Source organism: Meriones unguiculatus, chromosome 11 (genome assembly GCF_030254825.1).
Source record: "Meriones unguiculatus strain TT.TT164.6M chromosome 11, Bangor_MerUng_6.1, whole genome shotgun sequence".
Classification (NCBI taxonomy): Eukaryota; Metazoa; Chordata; class Mammalia; order Rodentia; family Muridae; genus Meriones; species Meriones unguiculatus.
In genome coordinates this window covers 54,261,885-54,274,798 of record NC_083359.1, presented here as the reverse complement: position 1 = coordinate 54,274,798, position 12,914 = coordinate 54,261,885, and the positions used below count along the sequence as shown (strand labels likewise).

At 47.4% G+C, this 12,914-nt stretch overlaps 1 protein-coding gene across 22 annotated transcripts in view; it reads left to right on the top strand.

Annotated features, from left to right (window-relative positions):
- Positions 1-12,914, top strand: part of Nfasc (neurofascin) — a 168,528-nt gene that overhangs the window by 69,380 nt on the left and 86,234 nt on the right. For all 22 annotated transcript variants that reach the window (XM_021636373.2, XM_021636369.2, XM_021636360.2 and 19 more), the window contains exon 2: positions 4,766-4,874. In XM_021636373.2, coding sequence (XP_021492048.1) covers positions 4,766-4,874 — 109 coding nt within the window. The remainder of the gene's footprint in view (positions 1-4,765; positions 4,875-12,914) is intronic.

The following is a 12,914-nucleotide window of genomic DNA, read 5'->3' as shown; positions in this document are numbered from 1 at the left end:
TCCTCCCCATTCCTGCTTAATCATTTTCACCCCTACACCCAGTATTCTATTCCTCTATTTACTTAGTGGTTTCTTTTTGCCTTTGTGTATGTGTGAGATGCATGCGTGACTATGTGTGCATATTTGGATGTACGAGTATGGGCAGGCACATGCCATGGCACACATGAGGTCAGAGGAGAGCCTCAGGTTGGTCTTCATCTCCCACGAGCTTGAGAGAAGGTCTCTCGCTGTTCACTGCAGTGTACGCGAGGCTAGCTGGCCTATGACTTGCAAGGATTATTCTGTCTCTCTGTAAGAGTGCTGGTGTGATAGGTGTGTGCTACCGGGCCAGCTTTCTGTAGGTTCTGGAGATCTGAGCTCAGTTTCTCATATGGGCACGGCAGATGACTCTACTCACAGAGCTATCTTCACTGACCCAAAGACAATATTTAAATCAAAAGGTAAACAGTGAACACTTCAATAACCAGTGTTGGGAAAACAGTCTTGATAACACTAGATTCTTCCTCACATAAGTTCAAAGGAAGTTTCAGGTGGATAAAAGATTAATCACAGATAATGACAGTACAAAATTGCTAGCAGAAACATGGTACAATTTAAAGATAACTTTGAAAAAAGAAAGCCTGTTGAGAGACGTCCACTGAGTGATGTTAGCTGTAAAGCAGTATTTGGGAGGAGGGTGGTAGCTAATTATGTGTAAATGTTTCCCATGCCTTTGTATAAAATCAATGTAAATCTGACACAAAGATTAAAATCCTTCCGATAAAAAAAAAAAAGAAAAAAAAAAGGAAAAAAGAAAGCCTGTGTCTGACACAAAATACTGACAAAAATAAAAGATCTGTTGAGCTAGGAAGAGATTTTTTCATTCCAAAAACACTGCTTGGTATAGTGGTTTGTATTTCCCCTAAAAAGAAGTAATTTTCTCAGTAAAGATTCCTTCAAACAGAACAGGAACAATTCAAAGAAAATGAAGATGTTTACCCTAACTCATAATAGGAAGAAAACCAGGAAGGAGATATCAATGTCTGTGTGTCAGACATCCAGAAACAGAAAGACAAACACCAGTGATGTGGTTTGTTAGGAGTGGAGACTCGAGGCCCTCCTGTTCACTGTGGTGGGAGAGCAAGGTGTCATGCGATTCATGGAGAGTAAGCTAGCCAAATTCTCTGCTATTCAAAAGTCTACATTCATGAATTGATCTCAGAGAGCAGGTGAGATGCCTCAGTGGGTAAAACTGTGCAAGCTTAATGACTGAGTTCGATCCTTGGGTCCCATGATAGAAGGAGAGAGCACACTCAACAGAGATGCCCTCTGACCTCCATACAACCACCATGGCACATGGGTACACACACTCATGCACATCATACATACACAGAGACACAATAGTAAATAAAATAAAACCATCGTTTCAGTAAATTGATCCTAAATATAGTCTTGCAAAGGTAAGAATTCACATTTACCCAAAGACAAGTGTCAAAGCCGTTTTTCATATCAAGTAGTTATAAGCCACTCAGTTGTCCCTCAAGAAAGAGCAAAGTAAGCAAGTGATATATTCTCATCTTGTAACACTAGGCTTCTGTTAATGTGATAGCTTTATGTGAAATAATACAGGGTAATATCTGGGATATTTATTTTATTTTTTAAAAAATTATTTTGATTTTACGTATATGAGCTTTTGCCTGCATGTGTGTATGTGCATGGGTACCTGGTGCTTGAGCATGCCAGAAGAAGGTGCTACATCACCTGGAACTAGAGTTAAGAACAATTGTAAACTACCATGTGGGTGCTGGGAACCAAACCCAGGTCCTCTGCAATGCTGATAATGCTGAGCCTTATCTCCAGCCTCAATATTCATTTTTTGAGACAAAAATCTCAGTGTGTAGCTAGTCCAAGCAGGCCTCAAATTCACCATGTAGCTCAGGCTGTCCCTAAGTCATGGTTTTCTTCCTCTAGCACCTGAATGCTAGGATTGAAAGTGTGAGCTACTGCAGCCAGCTCTTTTGTTTTCATGCCCATCTAAGTGTGCACAGACCCTGGAAGGATGCATAGTGTCTGTCGACAGTGGCTGGCCTGCAACAGTTGAGTGAATAGTACTTAGGAAGCTGGATGGAGGCAGGCTTGGGAGGGACATTTGCAAATAAAATCTATTTTTACAATGTATTCTTTTGTATCTCCGTGTGTGGGATTAGCTACTCAAATAAGTGAGAAAAAAAATCTTTAACTGTCTCTGCAAGAGAAAGAAACAGAGAGAAGGATCTTGTTCTCTGAGCACCGACCGTGTCTCCAGAGGGAGCAAGAGCAACAGTGAAAAGCCATGAGCTCTGGGGTTCGTCCTAGGCAGTGTGTGCTTATGGCACCTTGGGATTCCAAGGTGAGCATCTAGAGAGTGTTCTGTGCCAGCATTTCTGTGGCAGAGGGAAAGACAGTCACAGAATGCTCATCATCTTACATGCCTGGTCCTCCTGCTGCTGGGAGCATCTGCTGTACCATCCCTCCCCTCCCCCAGCCCAGACTTCATGCAGAGCAGTGGGTGCTGTCTTCTACATGCCACTGCTACCTTCCAAATTCTTGGGCAGTTCCTAGAGCACACAGCAAACTCACCATGCTCCCCATCCTTCTGAAATCCACAGCGGCTGCTCTTGCCATCCGTACACTATCCGTTGTCCGTGTGGTTAGGTGTATCAGGTGTCTTTCCTGGAAGCCGGCTATCCCTGGATCTAAAGACTCCTGTCCCTGAGACTGTTCCCTGAATTCAAAGTCTCACTTCTTAGCCCCAAAGCCCCATGAATGATGATGAAAGTGTTGGTGGTGGGTGTAATTGTACTCTCTAATGTCTGTCAGTCAGTCTTCAAATCACAGCCCTTGATTGATCTCATAATGGTTCCATAAGGAAGAACTGATCTCTGGTTTTGAACCAGCAGCAAAATAGTTGTGCGAAGATTGGTTTTCACACCATTTCATCCAGTGTTAAAAGGGCAGGAGCAACTATAACCTGATGAATGGAAACTAGTTAGAATTTCTTGGGAGGAAAGGGGCAATTCTTTGCTTCCTGAAGCCAAATTTCCATATTTTAATTTATCTATGTACAGCATTTTAATTTCATTTTTAGGGGTTTTAAATATTTTGTTTTAAATATTTTGTATTTAAGTATTTAAATATTTTGTTATGCTTTATAATTACATCACATATTTGTGTATTCCAAAGCCACATGGGAAAGTGCTTTAAAAATCCATTCCCTATCCCTGCCTTCTCCACTCCATTTCCCTCATGGGAAATGTGTAGTTTGTGCTTTGTCCTTTAAGCATTTGTAAAAATACAACCATATACATGTGGACTTTTGTATCTCTTCCCCATTCTAAAATAAATAGTAACATACTAAACATACTGGTTTTCTTCTTCTTCTTCTTCTTCTTCTTCTTCTTCTTTTTTTTCTGTCAGCTTTCTCTCCTTGACCCTGTAAGTCACAACAGGCTTCCAACACAATATGAGGGCATATTCTGAGTAGATTCCTACCGCTGAGATGGCCAAGTCAAAGGCCAAAGGCCTCCTTAGTATGCTGGGGAGCTGCAGACATTGCACTCACTCTGCGAGAGGTTACCGTTCCTGCAGACTTCAGATGAGATGTGTCATCTGTATTATGAGATGTATTAACTAAGAAAAGTCAGATATTTGCTTGAAATAACTAGTGCGGGTGTTTGTTGTTAGTCAGGCTTTCCTACCAGGGTGACAAGATACCTGACACAAATCACTTGAGAGAGGCAAGCTGTATTTAGCTCACCAGGGGCAGGGAAGGCACGACAAAGCAGAACTGCTCAACCAGGGTAGCCGGGAAGCACAGTGGAGCCAGGACAGGAAGGGGCTGGGACAGAATTCAGTCCCTGTAGCCTCCTTCCTCCAAACAGCCCCCACTTTCCACAATTCCATCACCTCCCAATTGTCTGTTCAGCCTTTGAATCCATCAATGGATTAAGTCATCCTTCAGGTGAGAGCTCTCACGAGCTGATCTTCTCTGGAAATGCCCACACAGACACACCCAGGGGTGTGCTCACTGCTGTCTTCTCTACCCAAGTTGACACTCAAGACTGACGTCGTAGGACTTGAACCTCCCAAATGCTAACTGGCTGCTCAGTGGCTTACTGTTTCACTTTGTCGTATCTTCTCCCCATTTTACAGATGAAAAAATATATAATACACACATAGGCAAAGCCCCACTCTTGTTGACAGTCATATCTAATGCTAGAACTTAAAGATAAAGTGAGAATCCTTTTCAGTGTGCCACAGTTTTGTTTTTTTCTGTCAGCTTTCTCTCCTTGATGCTATGGATATTGTAATGAACTTGTTTGTTTTTCTGGAGATAGGAAAAAAAGAAAAAAACACGGTGTCTTTTCTAAGGAAGTTAAGAAATTAATGAGACATTTTTGGGTAAATTCTCCCTTGAGTGTGGGAGAGACTCTTCCATCGATAACTTAACTCCTTTCAGGTCAAGGGGAGTTAGTAATTCCATTGTGGCGTTCGATCACTAAGGTGTAATTCATGTATGGGCAAGCCAACCACTAGTCCCAAAGGTCAGCAACTTAAGCACCTTGCACACTCACTCTGCCCTTTTCTTGCAGAGCGAACAAAGATACCTTTATGTTCTGCAGAACTACAAATGATGTAGATGAAGATATCATTTTCTGAGTGAATTAAAAGTTCAAAAACCACAGCGTCTTCCCACACACATACCTGGAGTAACCCTGGGTTCTTTTCTGTGTTTGCTTTGGGACAGGTTGATTGACTTATGTGCAGTTTGGGAGCCTGGAGTCTTCTTGCCCTGTGTAGACGGGAGCAGAGCCTCCCCTGGTGTTTCGAGAAGCAGGCCGAATGAGGCAGAGAAGGTATGCATGGGACCTGGCCTGAGCTTGAGTTGGAGGGTGGGGTGGGAATGGACATTGTTTCCCCCTCTCCCAGGCTCTTTATCTGGCCCCAGGAATGTTCGAGGACTCCACTTCTTCCTTCTCCTCAGACATGGAAGCTGTAGAGCCACAGCCCTGATGAGGCCCGCCCTCTAGGGAGGCAGTGCTGCCCTAGGAGGGGCAGCCAGCTGGTCTGAGTTTCTGTCACTGTCTCTTCTGTCCACCTTAATTGAACAATTGGAAAACAGCTTTGTTAATGATCCTCAGCCTTTTGCCTGGGCCTCCATACCCTGGGAACTTCCTAAGACAGCCCCGGCATATGGGGGACAGTCTGAGAGCCCCTCCTCTGGGTGGGGCTCAGGGCCTTGGCAGATGGATGACTGCCCAGGGGCAAAGAGCAGAGAGGCTCCCTGGCACTGAGGCCACACCGAGTCCAGGGTCTGCATTGTCCTCTTCTGGAGTAGTTTCTACTGCCCTGGAAGCACCTGCCTTCCCCAGGAAGGGTGGAGGCCAACATACAAGAATGGAGGAGGATTTTGCTTTCATCAGAGCAGCCGATGGAAGAGGACAAGCCAGGAGGCTGTGGGGGGGAGGCGCTCAGACACCTGAGCAGAGAAAGGTCTTTTTCTTTTTTAGTTTGGTCATGTCTGCAGTATCTATCTTGCTCTAGCATCCTCAGAGGCTCTGTCTTCCCAGCGGCTGAGGAAACAAAGGAAAAGATGAAAAAGACAGTGTGAATGAGGGTGACATTGTGTGGGGATCCACGTAGCCTCCATGAGGGCCCCCTTTGGACCACAGAACTGTCAGCTTAGGGGACCTCTGGGAAGATTCACCTGACTCCGGGAGCTTTTTCATTCCACCATCGTTAGGAACTGTACTTCTATGTGTACCTAAACATGGAAGGATGACAACAAGAGTAGTGTTAGTCTCTTTCAGTGGGCTCTATGGGAATAGTTCTCCAGTATTCAGCAGACTCAAAGAGCTAGTCCAGCTTTCGGCCTCCACAGCCCCCTTAGGCACTTTTCCGTTACCATTCCTGCTCTCTGATCTACTTTCCAAGAGTCCCTTTCTGGCCTTCTTGCCGCACAAACACATTGGAGCCTGGAGCCCGGAGCTCACTGAGTGTGATACTGCCCAACAGCAGCTCTGGAACTCAGTAGGAAGGTCCCTGATCTGAGCATGCTCAGTGCAGCTGTGTCTCAGATGTGCACTTTGAGTCAGCGGTCCTCAGCACTGGCTCTGTTTTTCTTCTTTCATCACATTCACTAAGTGTGCCATAGAGGGCTGGTTTTCTTGCCATGCGGTCACACGCATAGCCAGACATAGTGAAGAGGAAACACCTTCCAAAGACTGATGGATAGAGAAGAACCTGAACAAATGCAGAAACTATGCGCAAACAGCATGTGGCCACTGTGAGAAGAGGACCCTCCTGGGTTCCTGGCCAGTGACAATGGTCATTCTTATCATAGTGTCTTTTTGAGTGCTCCTGCATGTGGGGAGCACATCCTGCACATCCTGCATGTACACACATCCTGCTCCCATGTTCTCCTCCCACGGCAGTCCTTCCAGACAGGACGCCTTAGTACTCACTTTTCCCTGGTGACAGAATCCGAGTCATAGAGGCTAAGGACTTGCCAATGCCTCATCTGAGATGGTGCCATGCCTGCTTTTGGATCCCAGCATTCTGGGGTCTCTGTGGCTCACTTTAGGTTTGGGGCAGAGGGTGTAACCAGCTTGCTTTGTCTGGGTTTCAGGGGAATACTGCATGGTGATTCCAAGCAATTGTCCTCTGGGTCCCAGATGTGATTGGACTTGGTGGCTCCAGCTGGGAAGCCTTCTCAGGAAGGAGGCCTGCCCTTCAGGTCTCCTCTGTCTCTTCTCCCTTTGTTCTCAGCCCACTGCCATCTGGAGCTGCCTAAGTCATCTGCTTCTGAGCCTCGCCCTTTCCCCTCTTCTCCCACCCCAGCAGGAGGAACCTCCCTGAGCCCAGGGCCTCAACTCATTGTCAGCTGGGGTCCCTCAGAGCAGACACCTGTCCTCTGACACAGGAAAACCACGCAGTTTCCCCAGGCCTTCAATTTCACAAATGGATCCATTTGGTTAATTGCACCCCACCCCGAAGCCCCTCTGCCTGTCAGCTAGAGACAGCCTCCTCACCACAGGCCCCACAGACACAGTATGCTCGCTTCCCGCAGCTGTGGATGCACGGGACCAGGACTGTGCGCTTGACTGGGGACTGTTTGGCTTCTCAAAATTGATGCCAGGCTATCTCCATTTAGTCACCTTTGCCCATAGGAGCTGAGACAGGCAGGGGTAGGTGTGGGGTGTGGGTGGCAGTAGAGACAGCTGGTGCCTAGGAATTCCTGTTGTCTACCTCCTTTCAGGGGTAGGTGTGTGTGTGTGTGTGTGTGTGTGTCTGTCTGTCTCTCTGTGTCTCTGTCTGTCTGACTCTGTGTGTGTGTGTGTGTGTCGGTGTCTCTGTTTTGTCTCTGTCTTTGTCTGTCTACCTCTGTCTGTCTCTCTTTTGAGCTGGTTTTACATTGTAGTCCAGGCTGGCTTTGACCTCATAGCCTCTCCCTCCCAAGTGCTGGGCTAACAGGCTTGCCTAACTCCCCACTGGCCCTTTCTACTAACCCAAGCCCATCTCTCTAACAGAGGCTGGAGACCGCCGAGGCTCCCAGTGTCTGGCAGCACATACAGCCACCAGCACTTCTCACAACCAGACTCCTGGGCCAAATGTTGCTACTTAAAACTTGGGAAGAATCTCCCTCTGTCTGTTGCCTCCCCCTTTTTGCAGCCCCCTCCCCACCTCCTGTTTTCACTTTCTTCCTGTCTGTGGGAGCTGCCTGCTGGGGTGGCAGTTGGATGAAGGCTGCTGTCTGCCTAGGATGTAAATGTAATGCAGAAGGGAGAGGGAGGAAAGCGAGAGGGAGGAGGGTGGGCAGTTGTAGCTTCCTCTCCCGCTGGCTTCATCCTTTCTTTCTGTGCCCCACTTGTCACAGCAGACAGGCATTTTTAAAATGCCATGGGGTACCCTGTCTTAGGAATATCAGCAGCAAACCCACTATTGGCTCCAAGAGGAAGCCCCATCAGAACCATCTCCACTCTCTCGATGGCCAAAGGGCTGGTGGAAGGAATGGTGGGAGGAGGAACGGGAGGGGGGGAGGGGAGCTGCTTTGGGGGAGGGTGTGTCAGAGAAGGAAGGATGAGTGCAAAGGTGCTGGTCTGGTCTGGGGTCCTTTAGGGGCCCCCTGTTCTCATTGGGTGGAAGTAAATAACCTCTATGTCTATGCGGACGGCCCTGTGATGGTCCTGAAAATGAATGGTCGCTCTTTGGGCAGCAGGCCAGCGTGGAATGGTCTGTGCATTGACCCATTTACAGATAGATGAATAGATGTGAAAGGCCAGATGGTCTAAAACCAGGTAGCATATCAGTGTTCCAGTTGTGATTTAGCAGGAGGGATAAATGTCTGGCAGTTCTGGAAGGGCAGGTGTGGTAGAGTTAGAGGCCTGGGTTAGAAGCTCATGGACTGACCTGACAATTGTTACAGCAACCCTGCAGTAAATGAATATATATATATAGCCACTGCTACAGACAGGAAGACTGTGGCTTGGAGAGTGAGAATAGTAAGCATCCTGTGACTCTTAACGGGAGGCCCTTAGCATGCCAGGGAGATCACACATCACTTCTTAAAGTAAAATCTCCGAGTCGGGCTCTGGTATATTCCTCCTGCTCTGCATGGGGTCCTGGCTAATGATTAAGCTGGTCTCTATTCAGTTCTGCACTGACACTCCCCTCTGCCATGGGCTGGGGACAAAGAAATCATCTCTCTTGCTCACAAAAAGCTCACAATCTGGTCACAGACATGAAGGTCACTGCTCTGGCCAACCCCAAGTTCTCCTATAATTCTCTCTCTCTCTCTCTGCTCTGCTAGAATCAACCTGGTTTCTAACTGGCTTTAGAACAGTGTTTGGCTACATTAAGCTTGGATCCCAAGTGGGGTTTGTGTGTCATGAACAGAGGAGGTGTCCTCGGGTGAATCATGGGCTGGACCTCAAATGGACATCCACTGAGCAGGAATCTATGGGGTAACCTACCTCCAACCTACTGTGTAGTGCTGGGTGTCGGGTGCTGAGGTCTGGAACACAGAGCCGGGGCTTACACTGCTGACTTCCTTTTAGGAAAGAAAATTTTGGCTGTCCTTGAGTTATGTTCTCTTTGTCGCAAAAATCTTTTGCTCTCTTAAGCTTTTATTTTCAATTTTATAATTTTTCAATTTTTCTCTTTAACAATAATTTCTTTGGTGCCATTAATTCCTTTCAACATGTGGCACTTGATTTTTATATGTATTATATAATATTTTTAAATATACACATATATATGTGAAATATTCTTTTTCAAACTGGGTTTCTTTGTGTAGCCCTGGCTGTCCCAGAACTTGCTCTGTACACTGGGCTGGCCTCTTCAAGCTAACAGAGATCAGCTTGCTTCTGCCTCGTGTGTGCTAGGATTAAAAGCATGTGCCGCCACTGCCTGGTGCTTTGTAAATTTAATAATTTTCCTTTATGAAATATCACAGTTTTTTTCCTAACAAAGTTCCCTAAGTTCTGTTTTTCTTCTTAATGCTTTTGATAACTGCTTTAGTGAGAATGTAACTAGCATGCTATAAATGTGTCCATTTAATGCATACAGCTCAAAGATGGTTCATCATGTGTATAGTGTTTTGCTAAGGTCTAGTGTTAGACAGCTACCAACTACTGAATTTTTGTAGTTGTATCACCATTCCCAGTACCCCCTAGGCCATACCATTAGCAGTCGGACTCTGTCCTGACTATATCCCTAAGCAGTCACTAGTCTACCTTCCATTTTCTTGAAGCCACTATTGTAGAGATTTCATTACGTGGGCCCATGCAATAGGCGGTTTTTGTCTCCAGTTTCTTTACGTAGCAAGACATTATTGAGATTCATCCAAGCAGCGCTGCATGAGTACTGCACTCCAGCGAGTGGCCAAGTACAGTCCACTGGATGAGTAGACCCTGCTTCGTTTGCACTTGATGGATGACTACCTCCTGTGGGAACTCTGTGCTTCCCTCTGGGGAGTCCCAGATCTTGCAATATTAATCCCAAGAATCTCTCTTTGGCATTTTACCTCATCTGTGTCTCCTCTCTCCATCCAAGTCTTGAGGCCATTTCCCTTGGGACCTGCCACACAGGATTATGTCACTGTCTCCCTAGCCTTCTGAGCCACTCCCTTTAATGATGGCATGCTGGGGAGACAGCTGGAGCCCTGCCTGGTATCCTGAGACCAGTTTCTTTTTCCCCTCATGAAGAAGGGCCAGTGGAGTGTCCAGTGCTGTGAAAACTGAAACCAGGGCAAGGAGCTCAGGGAGAATAAAACTAGTTTGAGTGTTGGAGATGCAGGGCTCCTGCTGTTTTCAGCTTGCAACATTCCCCTGGAGCTGAGAATCCCCTCTCCTTCCTCAGACTACTTCTTATGTGGATCTGAGACAGCCTTTGCAATGCTAACTCGTTGGTTCTTTGAGTGCTCTTTGAAAGAAGAGGCCTAGAGTGCCCCTTCACCTGCCACTTCTCTACCCAACCCTGTCTTCTTTCAGAGCTCTCTCTGCCTCTCTCCTCACTTGTTGTTCTGTCTCCCTGCGATGGGTTTCCTGTATCCCTGGGTTATGGTTTGAGTGCCAAATGTTGCACCAAGGACTTGGTCTCTAGGATTTGGTGATACTGGTCTGTGAGGGTGTGGAATGTAGAGAAATAGAGTCTGCTTGGCTAACACAGACCACTAGGGTGAACCCTGACTGCTACCACCATCCATGTCTTCTAGTTCTATCCTTCAAAGGACAAGAGAGGAAATGGACACACACACACACACAGCTCCAAAGAACTCTGGACAGTAGCCTCTATGAGCCTAGTGACTGCTGGTTGGGTTGTAAGGCTAGGGAGTGGGGCCACCTGTATCCACTGGGCTTCCTTGCAGTGCCAGACTGGGATGTTCTGGGATCCAGCTGGCCTTGAGGCAGAACCACAGCATGAGGCAGCATTCCACTTCCTGTGTGGACAGGGATAGAAGTACAAAGATGTCCCTCCCACTGCTGTTGTGATAGGGGATGTGGAGAAAAATCAGTTCAAAGACATGTGCAGACCTGGAAAGCATAGTCACAGTACCAGACACAATGGCCCTCCAGTGAGGGCAGGCCACCCCCACTCCAGGGTACCTGGGGCCTTCTGCAGGGCTCTGGTCCTGCTGTGGTCTATGAGTAGCACAGTGCTCTGGGCTGCTTTCCCACCCCAGGAAGTATGGTATGACACTAGGTGCTCCCTAGGTCCTCGTGGTTGCCACCTAGAGGGAAAGGTCATTTCTCCCTTTCTTCCCCTCCTTCTCCTCATCATAATGGCTGAATGGTTCACCTGAGGGTTTCAGGTTTCAGTCCATAGATTTGTTCTAGTCATTGTGCAGGAAATGCCTTTTTTTCAGCCAAATTGCTAATGTAAACCCAGGTGTTCTCCTCTGCCTCTCCCCAGAGAGAATGAAGATTGCCTAGACCTTCCCCTACTCCAGAAACCTCAGTGGCCTGACCTGAGGCTCACAAAAGAGGCAACCCTGCTTATAAATTTAATGGGAAGGAGCTCCTCAAGCCTCCCTTAGCACACCACAGCAAATGGAGATCACCCCTTCCATCCCCAAGAAGGCAGTCAGGGAGTCAGCCTTGGGTCAGGTTTTCTTGGCTGTATAAAAATCCTAGGTGATTGTCGGCCCACATATAAGCCAGGAAGCTAGTGTCTGTCCTCACTGGGCATGGGAAAGGCAGTGCTCAAGAAGCAGGCAAAGGAGCGCCTTCCTCAACACCAAGTGTCCCTGTTGAGGTGCAGTTCCTAGGGGGTAATCATGTGGGCAGACTGGCTTTCCCAGAAGATGCAGAGATGTGGGGACAGTTCATCTACGGCAAGAGGGAGAGTCAGTGACACAGTGCCAGATGCTGTCACAACAGGGAAGCCCGAAGCTCCTCCATACTGCTTCCTTGTCTAATATTATCATCTTCCAAAATCCCCTCTGCCTTTCTCCTTTTCGTCAGTGCTTTGTCTCCTTGGCATATTATGGTGGCCATCTATAGCTGAGTTCCTGAGAATCCACACGTTGGCCTTAGATGCCCATGAGCCAGACAGAGTTTCTCATACTTGGTGGCTGTTTGTCACTTCCTTCTTTGGCATGAGAGAGACAGAGGTGGGAGTGGGTATCACAGAGTGGGACCTCCTCTTCTTTGGGGCATTTTCAGAACCTAAGCTGATGTCCTAGGATGGGGCACCTGCACACCTGGATTCTGACAGCCTGTGACAATGGCCCTGAGGGTGGTCCTGTCTGAGGTCAGGCAGAAAGCTGAAAGGAAGTGCAGGGAGTAACATTCTGCAAAGTAAATACATCCAGGGAATCTGCTGAGCAGGAACAGGCTTTTTGTCTGAGGATGCCAAGCTAACACCACCCAGCTGCCTCATTGCTCCTGCTGAACCACTAGTAGCAGATTCACCAGGCCTTTTATTAACTGATGATTTATTAGTCAGATTTATTGATGCACCGAATAACTCCCGGCAACAGGAAGTATGTGCTAGGATGCTCATGTGACCTCACAGCAGAGGGAGACGGGATGCAGCCTCTCCACTGCTTAGGGTCGGAGGCAGGGCACTGACAGGGGAACAGCTCCTTCTTTCTCACAGGGTAGGAGGCAGTGACCACAGGAATGAGCACGGGGTGCGCTGGGGAGCAGGGGAGATTGTAGTGACAGAGGGAGTCCATGAAGACCTTGAACACTGGAGCAAGTCTGCACACTAAATGAAGGAATAGGATTTGGGGTTCCGAAAAGACAGGTTTGAGTCTGGGCTGGACAGGGACAGGGTGCTGAGTGTGAGTTTACATGGGTTTACCCCTGTGGCTTTTTCCTGGTGACACAGCACTTACAGTTCATTGTCCTTTGAGGAGGGAGGGGAAAAAAGGGGGTTGTGGGTAAGAGTAT